This window comes from Cervus canadensis, chromosome 17 (genome assembly GCF_019320065.1).
Source record: "Cervus canadensis isolate Bull #8, Minnesota chromosome 17, ASM1932006v1, whole genome shotgun sequence".
In the NCBI taxonomy this organism is placed as follows: domain Eukaryota; kingdom Metazoa; phylum Chordata; class Mammalia; order Artiodactyla; family Cervidae; genus Cervus; species Cervus canadensis.
The window spans coordinates 10,746,018-10,765,194 of NC_057402.1; the positions used below are offsets into that span (position 1 = coordinate 10,746,018).

At 52.4% G+C, this 19,177-nt stretch overlaps 1 protein-coding gene across 3 annotated transcripts; it reads left to right on the plus strand.

Moving 5' to 3' along the window:
- The first annotated feature begins 4,836 nt into the window (after positions 1-4,836).
- SERPINA1 (serpin family A member 1) lies at positions 4,837-16,400 on the plus strand. 3 transcript variants are annotated; one of them, XM_043489520.1, is made up of 5 exons: positions 4,837-5,123; positions 12,420-13,063; positions 13,932-14,202; positions 15,187-15,334; positions 16,116-16,400. In XM_043489520.1, the coding sequence occupies exons 2-5, from the start codon at positions 12,424-12,426 to the stop codon at positions 16,305-16,307; spliced, it is 1,251 nt and encodes a 416-aa protein (XP_043345455.1). In that variant the 5' UTR covers positions 4,837-5,123; positions 12,420-12,423; the 3' UTR covers positions 16,308-16,400. The 3 variants fall into 3 exon arrangements, with proteins under 3 accessions (XP_043345455.1, XP_043345457.1, XP_043345456.1); XM_043489522.1 differs by having other exon boundaries at positions 4,969-5,114; XM_043489521.1 differs by lacking the exon at positions 4,837-5,123 and adding an exon at positions 7,287-7,416.
- The last annotated feature ends 2,777 nt before the right edge of the window (positions 16,401-19,177 follow it).

The window sequence follows — 19,177 nt, forward strand, 5'->3', positions numbered from 1 at the left end:
ACAAAATTACAGTAACTTACTTCCCAAAACAGCACAAATTTATTATCTCACAGTCCTGGAGGTCAGAAATGCAAAATCAAAGGACTTCCCTGGTTGTCCAGCAGTTAAGAATCACCTTCCGATGCAGAGGACGCAGGTCTGACACCTGGTCAGGGAACTAAGATCCCACATGCCACGGGGCCACTGAACTGGTGCTCCGCAACAAGAGAAGCCTGCTCACTGCATTGAAGACCCAGTGCAGCCAAAATATTAAAAAAGATATAATTTGTTTAAGAAAATTTATCTAAAATCAAGGTGGTCTCTGTGCATGTCAGTTGTGTCTGATTCTGGGACCCCATAGAATGTAGCCCACCAGACTCCTCTGTCCAAGAGATTTTATAGACTAGAATACTCTAGTGGGTTGACATTTCCTCTTCCAGGGAAACTTTCCAACCCAGGGATCAAACCTGAATCTCTTGCATCTCCTGCATTGACTGGCAGATTCTTTACCACTAGCAACGTGAAAGCAGGACTAAATTCAATTCCTTCTGGAGACTGGAAGTAAGTTCTTTCCCTTGCTTTCTCCAGCTTCTAGAGGGCACCTGTATCTTTGGATCTGAGGCCCTTCCTCATGTCAACCTAACCTGTGTTTCTACCACCTCCTTCTCTGACTCCAACCCTCTTGTCCCTGTTTTATAAGGACCTTTATAATTATATTAGGCTCACCTGGATAACCCAGGATAATTTCTATCCCAAGATCCTTAATCTTAATCACATCTGCAATGTTCCTTTTTGCCATGGAAAGTGACACATTCACAGGTCCTGGAGATTAGGACATGGGCATATCTTGTGACATTCCTCTCTTGTTCACAGAGGTATGGACAGAAATGGACCAAAGAGATGGACCAGATGGACCATGAAGTTTAAGCAGATCACACCACACCATCTCCACGTGTCCACGAGGAGTCAGGTACAGAGGGGCAGAGGGGAGGGGGCAACCAAGAAGGGGCTGCAGATGAAGAGCTGACCAATGAGGCCTCCAACCTGACATCGAACAAAGCAGGTCATGTGTGGGTGGAGAGAAGCTAAGAGGTTGTAGGAGCGGAGAAGGACAGGAAGCGAGGGGCTGGAGGCTCAGATGGCCATCCACAAGGATGGTGATGCAGAAGATCCCAGGCTGGGCCCAGATGCCCTTCGCCTAGGATGTAGGATGTGATCCCTGGGCCTGTGGGTGTCAGGGATGAAGCTGGGAGAAGGCAGGACTGTACAGGGAGGTGGCTATATGATTGTTAGGGGAAGAGAGGTTTGGAGGCAGGGGTGGGGCCAGGAGAATTGGACTTCTCATGTGGCAGGTGTGTCGGAGAATAAACTGCCCCGACTGGAGAGGACTTCTGGGGAAGGAAAGCCTCTGGGAAGGGGTCTCAGCTACCTGACTAGGACACGGGAGGAGGAGAGGTGTGGGTGAGGCAATGGGGGCCTGAGCCGCAGAGCGGAGATGGGATAGAAAGAGAGGAAAAAAGGAGACAGGCTGTGAAATGCCCCTGTCTGCAGGGCCCTGCCAGCAGGAGGTGGGTCTGTCTTTGGACTCTTTGCTCCTTCTTTTCATGGAGAAAAGGAAAGACTCTCTGTAGGGGGATGGGAGGCTTGGCAGAAAGATAACTGAACAGAAAGTCAGGACATACGGATTCCAACAGGGCTTCCAGGGAGCCCTGCGGTCTGCCCCGGTGCCTCCTGTATTTACACCCAATGTCAGCTCTGCGTCCAGTGTTGCTTCTGCGTCCTGCTTATCTCTTAAACACATCCCCACTCCATCTCTCCCTCAACAGGACAACTTAAAGGGCCTTGGCATCCCTGGGGCTTTGGGTTCCCACCAGGCTGTGAGTTTCTAAGCAACTGAGACCACATCTTTTCACCTTTGCCAACTCTGAACCAAAAGGTGATCATGATATGTAGTGAATGAATGAACAAATGAACAAGTGCATGAATCAGTGAGGAAATGAAGGAAGAGGACCTCAGAAACTGATTGTAAGTAGAGGGAAGCAGGGAGGAATAGGAGAGGAGGGGGTGAGGCAGATAGGCCGCACCGTCAGCTTCGTGATAACCGCGCCTCAGTTTCCTTGTCTGTACTAAGGGGACATCACTGGTACCCACTGAACAGGACTGCCACAGAGCCTGGGGGCGGTACGTGCTCGTGAAGGATCGGCTGTGATGTGATGCAAATGTTGAAAGATCACACATTGGAGCTGGTTTGAGAGGTTGCATTGTAAAATGAAGGCAGCAAGAGACTCAAGCAAACAGAAATGTCTAAAGTCAACAGGATGGAAGGCAACAAGGTAAATCGAACCACTGCAACCCAAGGTCTGTGTTGGGCAAGCTGAAAGAGCCCTATTGCTTTCTGTTATCTGAGACACCCACGCGGGGCTTATATTTCTGAAAAACAAGTCCCAAAGTCCTTCTCAGCCTCCTGCACATCCGGCCTTCCCTGTGGTGCCCAGGAGGACCTTGGCCAACCCCCGCTCTCTTCCTCGCCCAGAGAGGATCGCTGATACCATGTCTTGGGGAAGAAGAAAAAGAAGATGGGCCTGGGACATAGTGTCACTGCTAGAAAACAAGTGTGTGCTTTCCAAGATGTCAGCCAGGGTGGTGGAAAGGAGAAGAGAGATAAATGAAAAGGACTTCTTATTCCCAAAATGAACATCCACAAGGAAATACTTATTATCATTAAACAGGACAGGGGTTGAGCCTCATAAAAGGTGAAAGTCCATAATGGCCATATGCAAAAGGGTAAAGTTAAAATAAAGTGTGTAAATAATAGTGACAATAAAAACATTACTTTTATTCATTTTAACGAGTAGGGGAGGAAGCAACAGCTGGGTGGTCTATTCCTTCTATTAATAGTAACTGTATTGTCAGTTATAAAGCAAAAAGTTGCCTTCTTTTTCTCCAGGTGAGGGTGGAGAGTAAAATGAGAAGCTGGGAATAAGTCAGATAGTTCCAGAAAAAGCAAGAATTGAGCCTCACGCACAGGAAGCAGCCGTGGAGGTTGGGCACAGAAGGTCCGCAAGGGTGTTGCAAGCTGGTAGAGTTGCGAGATGCCAGGATGAGGAGAGCTAATGATGCAAACTCGGTCCATCTCCTGGAATCAAAAACCTGGACCACACAACTAACCCTACTAACGTAAATGAGCTATGAGAAGACGGACACGGTGCCAGGTCTGCTAATAGGGCAGGCCTGTCACACACCCCACCAGTTTCCCTACATTTAAGCCTCGTGACAATCGTTCTAAGTATGCCCATTTAACAGAGGAGGAAACTGAGGCTCAGAGAGTTGAGATGAGTTACTCCTCTGAGTCTAGGTCCCCCTGCTTCCAACCACCCCTCACTCAGCTTGGCCCTGTGCCCCTCACAGGTGCTCAGAAAGATGTAATTGCACCTGGTCCTGTGACCTAAGGGAGCAAAATGAGCCCAGCCCCCACGAGAGGGGATTGCTGGCCTTTAGGCAGAAGCCTGAATCTGAAGAGCTGTCCCTGGGCAAATGCGCTACCCGCCCCCCCAAATCGTTCTCCTGCTCAGATCCTGGGATTCATCTGAAGGGTTTTCTGGGCTCAGAATATCAAAGATAAAACAAGTTTGGCATTGATTTAGGGCCCATCTGTGCCTGAGACTGCCCTCGGTCTTGTGTGTTATCATCACACTGGCTCTTCACAGTCCTGGTAGAAGTGGTCATTCTTATTCCCCAGCTCACAGAAGAGGAAACGGGGGTGCAGAGAGGTTAATTAGCTAAGGTCTCATCAGAGAGTGGTGGAGTGAAGGCTTAAATCCAGGTGCTCAGCCCCCAGCCCATGCCTGAGCCACTAAGCCACACTGCCCCCTGAAGAAGGGAGCTGGTGCCTGGAAGGGGACCCCATAGTGAGTATCGGGGGTACACTGATGTCTGTGTGTGTGCCTGGGGCAGTCGGTGTAGGCTGGGTCCCACACTCTCTGGGAAACTCTGCCAACAGATGTAGCATCCCTGAAGTGCTCCATCACTCTCTGGACCAAGCAGGGCCTCTGGTCCTTCGTCTACTTGATCTGCACTCCTCCCCTCACTCCCTTCCTGCTGCAGACTCCACACTTCACTCTCAGGTTTCTTTCCAGCCCTCTCCCATATCTAGGCAGGATTATGGGGGACAGGGTCTCCCCAGACGCCCCTAATTCACAGCCAGCCCACAGCATCTTTCTAGGATACACTCACTCCCAGGGAATCAGTCCAGGTACAACCATGAACAGTTCCAGAAGTAACCAAGTGGACAGGACCTTCTCCAGCTTGGCTTCCGATTTGTGATTGGAGAACGGCCACTGGGTGGACCCAACCCAGGCATTCTGTGCTTGCCCATTTTCCCAGATCATCCCACCCCTTCTTCCCAGGATGCATGTCCAGAGGAGCTCTCTGCAGTGTGAAATCCTAGAGAAGTGGGCAGTGTGAGGATGGAGAGACAAGTAAGGGCTGAGCATGGAGCCCTGGACTCAGAAGGAACAGGTCCCAACCCAGAGCCCCTCATGCTCCCAGGCCCTGCCCCACGCCCTTTCTTCACTGCTCCTCCAAGTGCCCCAGTCCCCCCTGATGTCTTACATCCCTTCTTCCCGCAGCCAGCGTCTGTGACACACCCTCCCCCATAAACACAGCCCATCTCAGTCTCTGCGGGGCTCCCCTTGTACATTTCAGAGGTGGCTCACGCCGCCTCCCTCCACAGGTGGCCCTGGAAACCTGCCAAGATGTTGATGCCCGGCTCTGGGCCAAAAGGAGACACCTGTCATCTCCATTAATCCGCTGCCAGGTGTGACCAGCCCGCTTACAGAAGCTCAGAGGCACTGGGTGATTCATCCTGGGTCGCACAGCCCGACACAGCAGGGCTAACAGGTGACACACAGGACTACCGCCTGGGCTGGAAAGGGCTTTCTGGCATCTGCCTGGCTCCTGGCAGCTTTGTGCAAGGTGGCTTCCTGTCCAGGGTCCCCACCCCTCCCAGACCTGCTGCCTGAACCACCCAGAAGCTCCTTCCTCCTGAGCTGGCAGAGCCTGGGTGCCGCGCTCAGGGCACACACGGTCTCCAGGAGCCCCGGGAGAAGAGGAGTTCCTTCTGCCACAAGAACCAGGTATTGAAGGTAAGGGGGATGGAGGGGGGCGCCTTCCCACCTGCCTCAGACCACCAGGCAGAAAGGCAGTAAGCATGGCTTGCCTATGCCCACTCAGTGAGAGAGCTGGGAGGGGCAGCCAGGCGTGGAGGGAGGCCATTGTACAGATGGGGAAACTGAGGCATGGGGAGGGGAAGAAATGTCCAGGAGATATGGAGGGCAGACCTAGTCTCATCACACCTTAGGTCTTCAAGCTGTGGGTAGGTGCAGAGCCCTGAGTAAGAAACCCCTTCAGCCAACTCAGGGGAAAGAGTCAGGGTTCTGGAGCCAGCTTGTGGGATCCAGGAGTCCGGAGGGATGGGAGCGGAGAGTCTTTCCCTACATGAGCTCGTTTCTGCTCCTATATGGGGGGTGGTACACCCTCCCCTCATAGGGACACTGAGAGGGCTGAGTAAGGGAAGCCTGGAGGGAAGTTCCTGGAACGCTCCCCTCATCCCCAGACCACCCACCCTGAATCACAACAGGCAGACCCACTGGCACAGGGCTCACCACATGCCCCCGACGCTGGACTCTGAGCTCTGAAATGGCAGCATTTAATCCTCGAAGCGAGGTAGGAGCTTCACATCCCCATTTTACAGATGGGGAAACTGAGGCATGAAGCAGTTAAACGACTCACCTGAGACCTCACAGCCAGTGAGTGGGGATGCTGAGTTCCCTGGTCTAAACCTGTGTGTTAGAGGAACCTACAGGCTGTTCGCCAGACACAGTTCCATAGCTGGGGCCAGGGGATGAGGGGAGGACAAAGACACACTTGTCCACTGGCTCAACAAATACAGAGTGTACATGGCGTGCCAAGGGAGTGTAGGGCGGTGCACACAGCATGATGCCAACTGCCTTAGGTTTCTAAATGGACTCTAACCCACTGAAAAGCCTAAGGCAGCTGGCATCACACTACGAGTGCTGCCCCAGTAGGGCCCTATTGGCCTCAATCCCTAGCCCTAGCCACCCTGGCCACCACCAGTGCCCCCAAAAGCCTGCCACAGCTCCTGGATGGGGCCACAGGTCCCAGGAAAATTCAGGCAGCCTGTGGGTCGAGTTAGCTGGCCGGAAGCCAGATCCAGCGGAAACAGAAACAGGCCTGAGGCTGGTCAGGAATCGCACCTCCTCCTACCTGGAGAAGCTTGGTGAGCAGGTGTGAGCAGAGGGCTGTGCAGATCAAAATCAACAGCCTAGTGTATGCCTGGTGCTTTACATATGTGATTTCCATATCCCTGACAATGAGCTGGAAAGTGGGACCTCCAAGGCCTTAGGATGCAAATGAAACTACCCCAGGTTTCAGAGGGATGTAGCAGCTTGCCTGAGGCCACACAACTCTTTGTAGATTTACTCTCAGACCCCGGGCCTGTGCCCATGCCACCGGACCCGGTTCAGCCTTGGGTAGCTGTGTCAACGGCAGTCAGGCCCCATTTTCTTTCCAGGGAAGGCTAGAGAGGTTTTGTGTCTGCTTGGTGACTTTCGGTGGATGACCAGTTTTCCTATCTGCCAGCTGAGCTCATAACGCTCTCTACCTCTTGCATCTTAAGCAGTGGGCCTTTTTTTAAATGTTCTTTTTTTGTTGTTTTTAATTTTTTTTTGGCTGTGCTGGATCTCTGTTGCTGCTCGAGGGCTTCCTCTAGTTGTGGCAAAGGGGCTACTCTCTAGTTGCGGCGCACGGTCTTCCCGTTGCAGTAGCTTCTCTGGTTATGGGCCACGGACTCTAGGGCACAGGCTCCAGCAGTTGCTGCATGGGCTTAGTTGGCCCACAGCATATGGAAATCTCCCCTGACCAGGGATCGAGCCCATGTCCCCTGCACTGACAGGCAAATTCTTAACCACTGGACCACCAGGGAAGTCCCAGCAGTGGGCATTTCGAGGTGGCTCCACAAATGGTAGGTTTTGCTACCGATGGAACAGCAACTGAGAGCTCCCCAGTGGATTGCAGGCCAGCAAAAATCAGGCCATCCCCCAGAAGGTGGGCAGCAATGCCGACCAGCTTGGCCACAAGATGCCGTGGTTTATGAGCTGGGCACAAAGACTCGGGGATATGGAGCAGAGGGCTGCGTGCCGCCCAGAAGGAGCACCGATGGACAACGTGAGCAGGCAGTTCAGTGTCCAGCCGGTGGACTTAGTCCTTGTTTGTTCCTCTGATAACTGGGGTGACCTTGGTTAATGTTTACCAGGAGCCTCCCCCTTCACCCCTCTGGGTCCAGTGCTTAAATACGGGCAAGGACAGGGCTCTGTCTCCTCGGCCTCAGTCACCAGCCCTGACCTGGGACAGTGAATCGTAAGTATGCCTTCCACTGGCCAGACGCCTCCGGGACCCTGCGCTACCCAGGCAGGCCCTGGGGATGCAGGGAGGATGGAGTAGGCTGGGGCCAGGCCGCCTGTTGTCATAGTAACAGCAGCCCTGGGGTCCTTTCCTGCTCCCCAAGCCTGTCGAGGGCCCACCAGTTCCTCCCGGTGACTAAAGTGGCCCTCTGTGAGCGGAAGTGGAAGTGAGGGGGTGGGGGCTGGCTCTGGCATCCAGCGACCTAGGAGGGAGTGTGTTTCTGCTGGCGCTGCTCCTGTCTCTCTCCCGTCGGCGGTCTTCTGTAGGTCTCGCTGCCTCTGCATTTGCTCGATGTGTATCTTTTCCCGCTTCTACAGATGAGAACGGTAAGGCAGGCTCAGGGAGGGACGGTGAGCGGCCCAGGCTCACAGAGTGACCCAGCAGGGAAGCCAGTTCGGACCAGAAGCTCTGAGTTTCAGCTGTTCATCATGCCTCCATCCTCTGCAGAAGTGCCCAGAACCGAACTGCACCAGGTCTCAGCCTGGAGTTACCAAAGCGGGCCCCTCTGTGCACAGCGGGCCTCTGGCCATCCTTGTGTGCAGCAGAAGATGGGGAGCTGGGGAGGGCACTGTCCTGGGGGGTGGGCTGTGAGCTGTATTCTTGAGCCCCCACTCTGGACAGCCAGCCTCTATTTAAGCCTCATGGCAATCCTCTGAGGTAGTTACCATGGTGTTCCCATTTGACAGATGAGGACTTCTGGGACAGGGAGGTTCATCCCTTGCCCCCAGTTACACACCGTCTAGGATTCAAGCTTAGGCTGAATCCCCTCCAGAATCCCCACTTCTGCCCTCACACCCACTGCCAAATCGTCGCTTCGGGTCTCAGGCATCAGCTGGGGAATGGGAAGCTTGGGCTAGCTTTGAGTCACCTCTGATGCTGGGTGACCTTGGACAGTTGCTCATCCTCTCTGCCCTTTTGGGCAAAACAGATAACCTTGGCACTCCTGCCCCTACCCTACTCCCACAGGCTTTGATCTCTGGACTTTAGAGGATATGATTTTTCCATCACTGGTGTTTGGAAATGGAGTACAAAAATGACTCAGGCCAAGGCAACCAGACTCTTTTAGAGGATCCTGAAAGAGCCACAGTGTCAATAACAACTGATGCCTCCTGAGAACTGACAGCGTGCCAGGCATTTCTTGGCACTTTGCACCTATTTCATTTGCATAATAGTCTTTAGGGGAAGCACACCCATATCATCACTGGGAAACTGAGGTTCAGAGAGGCTGAGTATCTAGTCCAAGGTCACAAAACTGATAACGAATTGAGCGTGGGCATTCTGGCCTCATACTCTAATCTTAGCCACAAAGTGACGTTGCCCGTCTTCGTTCAGCCAGGCCACCTCTGAGGTTTTCTGTTCTGAAGCCTCTGCCTTCAGCTTTGTACACAGAGAAGGGCTAAATGCCAAATTCAGGAATCAAAACACCTAGGACTAAATTCGGTTCTGTGGAGACTTCCCTAGTGGTTCCGTGACTAAGACTCTCCACTTCCACTGCAGGAAACACAGGTTTGATTCCTGGTCAGAGAACCAAGATCCCACATGCTACATGCCAAAAAAATTAGTTCTGTAAGCCACCAGTTCAGTTCTGTGATTTTCAGTAATTTATTTAACTTCTACAGCCCTCAATTTCTCCATCTATGTTGTTGTTCAGTCGCTCAGGCAGGTCCAACTCTTTGTGATTCTGTAGGCTGCAGCACGCCAGGCTTCCCTGTCCTTCACCATCTCCTGGAGCTTCCTCAAACTCATCTCCATTGAGCTGGTGATGCCATCCAACCATTTCCTCCTCTGTTGTCCCCTTCTCCTCCTACCCTCAATCTTTCAGCATCAGGGTCTTTCCCAGTGAGTCAGTTCTTTGCATCAGGTGACCAAAGTATTGGAACTTCAGTTTCAGCATCAGTGCTTCCAATGAATATTCAGGACTGATTTCCTTTAGGATGGACTGGTTGGATCTCCTTGCTGTCTCCATCTATAAAATGGGGCTAATAATAATTCCCTCCTCGCAGGGTAAGCTCTGAGGGAAGATGAGACAGTGCATGGATGCCTGCTTTCACTAAGTGAAACGGGGAGGGTGCTCATGCTGGCATTTGCTAGGAATAGGGTTTGGCAGCTAACAGTCAATGAATAAAGACCTGGAGAGTTGACCTGAACATTTTCTAAACTCAGAGGCCATTCTCTGCGAAGCAGGGTTCCCCTCTCTGGCTCTGAGCAGGGCTAACTGCCCTGGAAGAAATCTGCCAGTTCTCTAGCTTGAACCCTCCCTGGGCAGAGCCAGGGCTTCCACACCTGCTAGATGCCCACCCACTCATCACCTTATCCATTCCTCACATCTGCCTTGCAAGAGATTCTTTTCTCCACTTACAGGAAGGCGAGGCTTGAAGAAGGGCAATCACCTGCCCAAGGCCACTGACCTCTAAGTGGCGGGGCTGAGTCACCCTGGGCTTACCCAGGTGTCAGTAGATTGTGACCTTAGGTCATAGTCACTTCCCCGAACCCCACTGGGTCGCTCTTGGTCACTCGTCTTATGTCCTGGGGGGAAGAAATGGCATGAGATTAGGCAAAGGGGCAGCTCATTCACTGTCCCCGACCTACCCCAGACTCTGGAAGTGTCATTGTGACATCTTCATTCTGTTGATTTGAAGTTTGGTCCCTATACCTCTGGGCAGTTCACCATTTCCTCTCTCATCTCTGGTTGGCTCCCCACCACCAGAATTTGGTGACTCTGGGGGGAAAGGACTGCCTTTGATAGAAGGGAGAGGAGAGAGAGGTCTTGGGTGCCCAAAGTTCTAAGGAACAGACTCGGAGGCAAAAGGAAGCCAACAGAGTCTCAAGGCTGACATCAGAGTGTTCGGGACCTAATTCTGACACTCACTGAATTGAGCTGGGTACACACTGTCCCGCCTATAGTTCGAGAGGTGGGGAAACCAAGCCCTGCTCCAGCAAGCTTTGTGCCTGACTCACTGTGTGGCCTTAGCAAGGCTCTGACCCCTTCCTGGCCTCAGACCGTTTATTGTAAGAGGAGGAAGCCAGAGGAGGTGATGTAACCCCCAGGCAGAAGGATGGGGTGGGGGCAGGGAGGTGCTCACTCCAGCTGTAGCCCCTCTTCCCCTCAGCCCCACGCCAGCCTTGTTACCTTCCTAAGGCCAACATCCCTCTTGGCAGGAGGGCACCTTACCCGGTACCCCCCTGGGAAGTTTCAGTCCATCTTGTTCCACCAAACCCAGATACCCCTCTAATTAAAATTCCAGCATTGGTACACAGGGACCTCTTTTAGGTCCCTCTTAACCTCAGTTTATACAGCTGGGCAGAGTGAGGCCCCAAAACACGTAAATGCTTGCCCAAGGCCAAGTGGACAGAGGTGGTCCTGTGCGGACGAGAAGCCACAGCCTCTGACTCTGAGGCCACTTGGCATATGTAGTGTCCCCATCGTGCAGAGTTCAAATCCCTCATCATCTCTGAGCCTTGCCAAGATGGGGAATTTCCATCAACCATGAAGGACCACACCAAAATCCAGTGGGGAGGTAGCAAGAAACCCAAGGGCGATGGAAATATACAGAATTAATCTCAGCACCATCTTCTGCTCTAAAACCACTGACTAGTTTATGAAAAATATAAACAGGTATTACATAATCTGTGGTCTCCTCTATTTAGATTATTTAGAGACCTGAAGCCCGGGGGTGGGGGGAAATGGTAATGGAAAGAAACCAGTTTTGTGCTTCATCTTGTTGTTTATTGGAAAGGAACTTTTTAAAAGTCCAAGGGGGTAAATAAAACCCAGCATTCCTTCTTTCCAACTTTTTCACCTCGGGTGTTCATGTGGGAGTGGAGGGAGCTCTGTGGGGGCAGAGCTGGTCCTGTGTTGCCGCAGGAGACGTTGACTTTGACGACCACTCGATGGAGCCTGACCTTGCTGGGTCAGCCACAGGCGTTGCCACTCCCTGCTGTCTCCCCCGACCAGCTGTGGAGCTCATCTTCCGCTCAGTCATCCTCTGAGGGCTTCTGCTTGTCCATCTACCAGCCTCTCCTTCAAGGCCCTCTGCTGTCTCAGGTGCTTTCAATGTAAGGCGTGGCGTCTAGACTTAGTGAAGATCTTACTTTCAAAGATCCCCCAAATCTGACTTTCTGCCTGTGACACAATAAGGACCAGAGAGACTATGCAACTCATCCAAGGTCACACAGCTGGTGGTGACAGAGACCTAAATCAGAACCCAGGTCTGTCTGAAAAGGAAAAGATGCTTTTCCTTACCCACCCCACCTCCCGTAAAAGACAAATTCCACTTGGCTGGAGGAGCCAGGGCCTTCAGCACCCACAGGCATGCTGAGCACAGAGCTGGAACAGAGGAGGCAAGCAGGGTGGGTAGCTAAGCTGACCGTCAGCACAGTCCTGTGACTGAGGCCACAGACTCACTGTGAGGGCGGCCCTCCAGCTCAGGAAAATTTACCAGGGGCTGAGGTTCACTGTGAGTGTTGGGGTACAGTGGGTCATTAGCCACTTCCTGTCCCTCAGTTTCCTCTTCCCAAAATAAGGCCAGCGGCACTTACATCTTGCAGTCATTGTGGATGTTAGCGGAGTCATCCAGAGTGTGGACTCCTGACTCAGATGACCTGGGAGTGCGATTCTGATTCTGCTACTTATCTGTCCTGGAACCTTGGACACGTGACTTAACCTCTAGGAGCTTGGTCTCCTCATGTAAGCCCAGGGGTGTCGCATGACCTAGGTCAGAGGACTGTTACCAGAACATGGTGAGATAAGACAATAAAGAGCTCAGGATGGAATTTGGTATGCAATAAGCACCATCAAGTCCCTGCCATTGTTCTGAGTCTTTCAGTAATGATGACATAGAAGAGTGTTTGGCATATAAATCCTCGATAAACTGGCTGCTTTGACCTGGCATCAGTCATTGGCCAAGGGACTCACTGTGTGGTCTGACCTGGGCATGGTACCCTTCTGTCTCTTGCAGGATAATGGCACCCTCCCTCACACGGGCCCTCCTGCTGCTGGCAGCCCTGTGCTGCCTGGTCCCCATCTCTCTGGCTGGAGTTCTCCACGGACATGCTGTCCAAGAGACAGATGATACATCCCACCAGGAAGCAGCCTGCCACAAGATTGCCCCCAACCTGGCCAACTTTGCCTTCAGCATATACCACCAGTTGGCCCATCAGTCCAACACCAGCAACATCTTCTTCTCCCCAGTGAGCATCGCTTCAGCCTTTGCGATGCTGTCCCTGGGAGCCAGGGGCAACACTCACACTGAGATCCTAGAAGGCCTGGGTTTCAACCTCACTGAGCTAGCAGAGACTGAGATCCACAAAGGCTTTCAGCATCTTCTCCACACCCTCAACCAGCCAAACCACCAGCTGCAGCTGACCACTGGCAATGGTCTGTTCATCAATGAGAGTGCGAAGCTAGTGGATACATTTTTGGAGGATGTCAAGAATCTGTATCACTCTAAAGCCTTCTCCATCAACTTCAGGGATGCTGAGGAGGCCAAGAAGAAGATCAATGATTATGTAGAGAAGGAAAGCCATGGAAAAATTGTGGATTTGGTAAAGGTTCTTGACCAAGACACAGTTTTTGCTCTGGTGAATTACATATCCTTTAAAGGTAAGGTTGCATAACCAGTCTGAGCTTTGTTGCACAGAAACACCCCCAAAATATTCTCAAACACTCAGTTATTAACTTTCCTGGCAGCACAGAATGGGATATAGCCATGCATCTCTGCATGTGTTATTCAATTTTCCACACATGACCACTAAAACTTCCTGTGATCAAATAGGGTTAGGGAATTATGGATTAAACAAAGTACCTTCATCTCTGCAGGACTTTTCAGAGCCCTAAATGTCCTAACATGCACTGCAAATTCCTACCTGGGAGAGGTGCATGATGTGCAGTGCCTCCCAAAATAGAGTCAGGAAAACAAATCCCGAATCACACTTCTGACAACTGCAGTGCAGAGGAAGTAGTGACACCTTTAGAGTCAGGAAGACCAAGATTCAAATCCTTTCTCTACCACATGAGCCTCTACAAAATTGAAATTCTGGATCTTATACCAGCCTTGCATTATTCTCCCCCAAAGCCTTTTCTGTAGACTGCCTGTTCAATTTAGACCCATTTTACAGATGGTAAAACTGAGGTTTGGGGCTTCCCAGGTGGCTCAGGGGTAAAGAATCCACCTGCCAACGCAGGAGACACAGGAGATGCGGGTTTGATCCTTGGGTCAGGAAGCTCCCCTGAAGTAGGAAATGGCAAGCCCTTCTAGTATTCTTGCCTGGGAAATCCCATGGACAGAGGAGCCTGGTGGTCTACAGTCCATGGGGTCGCAGAGTTGGACACGACTAAGTGGCTGAGCACACACTCAAACCTGAGGATCAGGGAGAGGTACCTCACCAGGGGGCTCAGGGCTCCGTTTTTCTCCCACTGTTACTAAACCTTCTCCTACCCTTGGCTGATGTCCGCTGTCTCTTGTCTCCAGGAAAATGGGAGAAACCCTTCGAGGTGGAACACACCACAGAGAAGGACTTCCACGTGGACGAGCAAACCACAGTGAAGGTGCCCATGATGAGCCGCCTGGGCCTGTTTGACCTCCGCTACTGCGACACGCTCTCCGGCTGGGTGCTGCTGCTGGACTACGTGGGCAATGTCACCGCCTGCTTCATCCTGCCCGACTCGGGGAAGCTGCAGCAGCTGGAGGACAAGCTCAACAACGAACTCCTCGCCAAGTTCCTGGAAAAGAAATATGCAAGGTGACCTCCCAAACAGACCAGCCCGGCAGCTGCCACATCTGGTCCGGTCAGAGGGTTGGCGGTGGGGGGGGTGTGGGTAGACCCACTGACCATGGCCATGACCACCGTGTGCCTGCTTCCAACAGAGGCCAGAATGCACGCACGTGGTACCAGGCCAGACTCCACGGAAGGCTGGTGCCCAGGAGTGAGGAGTGAAAGTCCTGTCCTTGAGGACTTCCTCCCCAGCCTGGACACGGCCCTTTCCTGGTGCACAAGGAGAGCAATGTCAACACATGTTGTTGGCAAACCCAGAAAGAAAAGGATGGGCTTCCTGGCAAAGGTGGCAGTTGAATGTAGATTACAGGATACTGTGTGGATTATGGGCTAAAAAGTCCACGGCAGGATTGGGGGTCAGGGGGGAGCTGCTTGGAGAGGCTGAAAAAGCCATCGCCCAGAGCAGGAAACTCCAGGACCTGTTTGAGGCTGGTTCTGACTCCTCTGTCATTAGATGAGTATGGTTTGACCAGGTCCCACCATGCCCTCCATATCAGTGCCTGTCTCTGTTTGTAAATATGCCCAGGCAAGGATGAGCAATTTTATCGTGTATAACATAAAACAAAGATGGAAAGACAGACAAGTACTCCTCATGCCCTCAACAGATGTCGCTCATGACCTGCCACCACACCCCACAGTTCCCTGGGATCCTGGCTCTGGAGGAGTCCCAGTCTAGGGGGCGCGACCAAACCCTACAGGGAGGTAGTGAGCACAGTCCTTCCAGAGGACACTCTGGATCCTCCGGGAGGCCTTCTGAGAGGAGGTGGCCCTTGAGAGGCTCTGCAGGACAAGAGGCTCGCTCTGATTCTAATGTCCTCTGACCCTGGGCGTCGAGGAACTGAAAGTGGAATAAAGCAAAGTGTGAGAGCAGCGGGAGAGGGCGCCAATGGGAAAGAACCACCAGAAAAGGAAGCACTTTCAACTCTGTGACCTTTTTTTTTCTCATGACAGTTCTGCCAATTTACATTTGCCCAAACTGTCCATTTCTGAAACGTACGATCTGAAAACTGTCCTGGGCAAACTGGGTGTCACCAAGGTCTTCAGCAACGGGGCTGACCTCTCAGGGATCACCATGGATCAGCCTCTGAAGGTGTCCAAGGTGAGCGTGTCCCCGACGTCCGTAGGTCAGAATGCGCGCGGGGCTGCAGCTCCGGGCCGAGGCTGAGGACGGGGCCGGGGGACGCAGGCGCGCTGCAGACTGAGGCCCTGAGGGGTGCTGTCGCTCCACCAGGACGGCAGTGTGGTCGGCTGACGGAGGGGAGGAGGCCTCACGTGCTCAGTGCGAGCTTGTGTCATGTACTCTCTGTCTCATCCTTGGCCGGGGACTTCCCTTTTTTGGGTCCCTATAACCCCCTACTTACAGAGAGACTTAGGCTCGGGGATTGCCAAGACCCTTTGGCCCCTGCATCTGAGACTCTGGAAACTACTGGTGAATCACTGAGTCTGAGTGATTTCAACCAAAGATGCCCAAGAAAACAACTGCGGTTCAGTGACTGTTTGTGAGCGGAGTACTTGGGTGGGGACAAGGCACATGAAAGTACCCCTCAGAGTCCTGCTCCCCAAGGAGCTTAGTATCTGGTTCCACAAATGAGAGGGGAGCCAAGGAGACAGAGGGCAGGAAAACCTTCTCTCCCCCGATTTCCCAGGAAGGCTGGGGAGGAAGAGGCAGGGGTACCCTCGTGGATCAGACAGAGGCCTTGCGAGCATCCCTTGTGTGTCTCCTGCAGGGCCGTGTAGACAGGGATGGGAAAGACAGGAGGTGAGGAGAGAGGCCAGAGGGTGCCCCACCCTGGGCAAGGCTCTCCTCCTCGCCTGGCTCCCAGGCCTGGGTGGGAGCCTGTCTCCACTCACACGCGACCTCGTTGCCCTCCTCCTTCCAGGCGCTCCACAAGGCTGCTCTGACCATCGACGAGAAAGGGACTGAAGCTGCCGGGGCCACGATTCTGGAAGCCATCCCCATGTCCATTCCCCCAGAGGTCGAGTTCAACAGACCTTTCCTCTACATCATCTACGATAGAAACACCAAGTCTCCCCTCTTCGTGGGAAAGGTGGTGAATCCCACCCAAGCCTAACTGCCTTTCGGGGTTCAGCCTTCCCCTCCCAGTCCAGGTCCCCCTCCTGCCTCCCCCTCCTCCCTCCACGGCATTAAAGGATGACTGACCTAGCCCGAGTTTGCATGTGGCGTGTCAATCCTGCGTCCTCTCGCATCTGAGTCTTTCTTTGCATCCCCAGGATGTGTGTGGAATCCAGGCCATGGCCCTCCTTCATGTGTCCACTGCATTAAGATGCCTTAGCATTTACACTGTCCAACCCTGTGTTCGGTCAGGCTGAAAGGTCGGCTGAATCCCACAGCTTCCTGCCTCTCCCCCAGTCACTGTGGGAAAGCTCCAGGCTTTCCAGTCTCCTCCGGGGTCCCCAGGGGGATATCCTACAGGCTCGGAACCCAGCCCATGGCCCCCACCTCCACCCAGCGTCCACCAGGTCCCCCTGCTCGGTGCCCCGTCCCCACTGGTCTCACTGTGGTCCCCGCTTAGAGCTCCTCACGGGCAGGCTGCCACTGCTCGCAGAGCCTTCAGCTCACACGGGGACACTGGGCTGCGGCGTCTCCAGCAGCAGAGATGGGAATCGGGGCCTCTCCTTGTCCCACATCGTCACCTGAGCCAGGCTTGGACACTGACCGCTCGCAGGTCTTTCCTGCCAAAGGCTCTAGTTGGTGTTTGCAGGGGCCCTTTCCCATGAGGCTGGACTGAGAACACATATTTCTGTCCTTGTCACTCCATCGCTGCACCAGGACCCTCAAACATGCCATTCCTAGAAGCAGGTCTCATCTCCCCAGTGAAGAGAAGGTCCCAGTCTGTATCACTTGTTCAAACTCCCCCAGGATATCAGCCCCCCACCAAGACCATTTACCCTAAGCCCTCTTGTATTCCCTAATCACATGGCCAAGGTGCCCTGGATGGCTCTGGAAAGTCCTGACAATGATTCCTAAGTCACAGTAGGGGAAGAGCAGACCGTCGACCCCCAGTCCCCCTGCCCCCGCCCTCCCTTAGCTAAGCTGTGTCAGGGACCACATTTACACTTGTCTTGTTCCTGTGTTCCTGCCCCGGGGCCCTTCCTGTGGTCTCTGACTGGAAACCACAGCTCCCAGGCCACAGTTAAAGGCTGTCCCAGGAGCAGACCCTTTCACTGAGGGCCACATGGCTCCTTCCCACCCTCCAAGGCCCTACAGGAGGGCTGCTGCAGTCAGAAAGCCTGGCTGGACCCCAGCCTGAAGGAGCCAGCTCCCCAAACTCTCATGGGAATACACTTGTCCCAGAGAAGCAAGGCCCCATCCTACACAAATCCAGTGATCACCATCTAGCTTCTCACTGGGATGAGTGCACACGTAAAGAACAGGCTTGAGTCAATCAAATGTATATCATTTAAGTCCAAAGGGCCACATCTGTGCAATTTCACAGAACTGAACATGATGGATGAAGATTAGACCATTTCCCAAATAAGCCTCACATCTCTTGAGTTTTCTCTGCCTAGAGACTTCGACTACTACAAATTCCATTAATGACATGACTATCACCCAGCACCCAGAATGAGGCCAGACCTGAGGGTCTAAAGAACTTGGATCAAGTTCAGACTCTGCCACTTCCCAGCTGTGTGATTTTAGCAAAGTCATCAAACCTCTCTGATCCTCAATATCTTCGTCAAAACATGTCTTGAGGTGCTGTGAGGTTCACATCAGAGTGCTAAAACAGCTTTTTAAAGGACAACAGAGGAGGGCGCTGGTGTAAGGGACAAGCTTTGCTGACTCTCTGAGCTCCTTCTCTAAGCCTGGCTGCCTGGGAGGAGCCGTGCAAGCATTTTCTTGTTGAATCCTCAGGGCAGCCCTGTGATGTTGGGAGTGGAGTTGTTCTGCTCTTCTGTGTGGTACTTCGTGCAGATGAAGAAACTGAGGCTCAGAGAGGCTTGTCATCTCTTTAAAGGTCATAGCAAGTGGCAAAGTCGGCTTTAGAGGCTCTCCTCATTTCTCCAAACCCCACCGCATCATACCAGAGGGACTACACAGGTCTTGTTCAGTCACTCAGTCCTGCCTGACTCTGCAACCCCATGGACTGCAGCACATCAGGCTTCCCTGTCCTTCGCTATCTCCCGGAGTTTGCTAAAACTCATGTCCATCATGTCGGTGATGCCATCCAGTCATCTCATCCTCTGTCGTCCCCTTCTTCTCCTGCCTTTAATCTTTCCCAGCATCAGGGTCTTTTCCAATGAGTCAGTTCTTCCCATCAAGTGGCCAAAGTATTGGGTCTTCAGCTTCAGCATCAGTTCTTCCAATGAATATTCAGGGTTGATTTCCATTATGATTGACTGGTTTGATCTCCTTGCTGTCCAAGGGACTCTCAAGAGTCTTCTCCAGCACCATAATTTGAAAGCATCCATTCTTTGGCACTCAGCCTTCTTTATGGTCCAACTCTCACATCCGTATATGACTACTAGAAAAACCATAGCTTTGACTATATGGATCTTTGCCGGCAAAGTGATATCTTTGCTTTTTAATAGGCTATCTAGGTTTGTCATTGCTTTTCTTCCAAGGAGCAAGGCATCTTTTAATTTCATGACTACAGTCACTATCCACAGTGATTTTGGAGCCCAAGAAAATAGTCTGTTACTGTTTCCATCGTTTCCCATTTATTTGCCATTAAGTGATGGGACTGGATGCCATGGTCTTCGTTTTTGAATGTTGAGTTTTAAGCCAGCTTTTTGACGCTCCTATTTCAACCTTCATCAAGAGGTTCTTTAGTTCCTCTTCGCTTTCTGCCATAAGGGTGGTTTCATCTGCATATCTGAGGTTATTGTTATTTCTCCCAGCAATCTTGATTCAAACGACCATTATCTCTGCTACTGTGGGCAAAAATCCCTTAGAAGAAATGGAGTAGCCCTCATAGTTGAC

Bases quoted from the DNA above. Each gene is read 5' to 3' on its own strand.
- SERPINA1 (XM_043489520.1), top strand. From the start codon at position 12,424: ATGGCACCCTCCCTCACACGGGCCCTCCTGCTGCTGGCAGCCCTGTGC. The intron at 13,064-13,931 runs GTAAGGTTGCAT...TCTTGTCTCCAG, and splicing joins GAATTACATATCCTTTAAAG to GAAAATGGGAGAAACCCTTC. The intron at 14,203-15,186 runs GTGACCTCCCAA...TTCTCATGACAG, and splicing joins CTGGAAAAGAAATATGCAAG to TTCTGCCAATTTACATTTGC.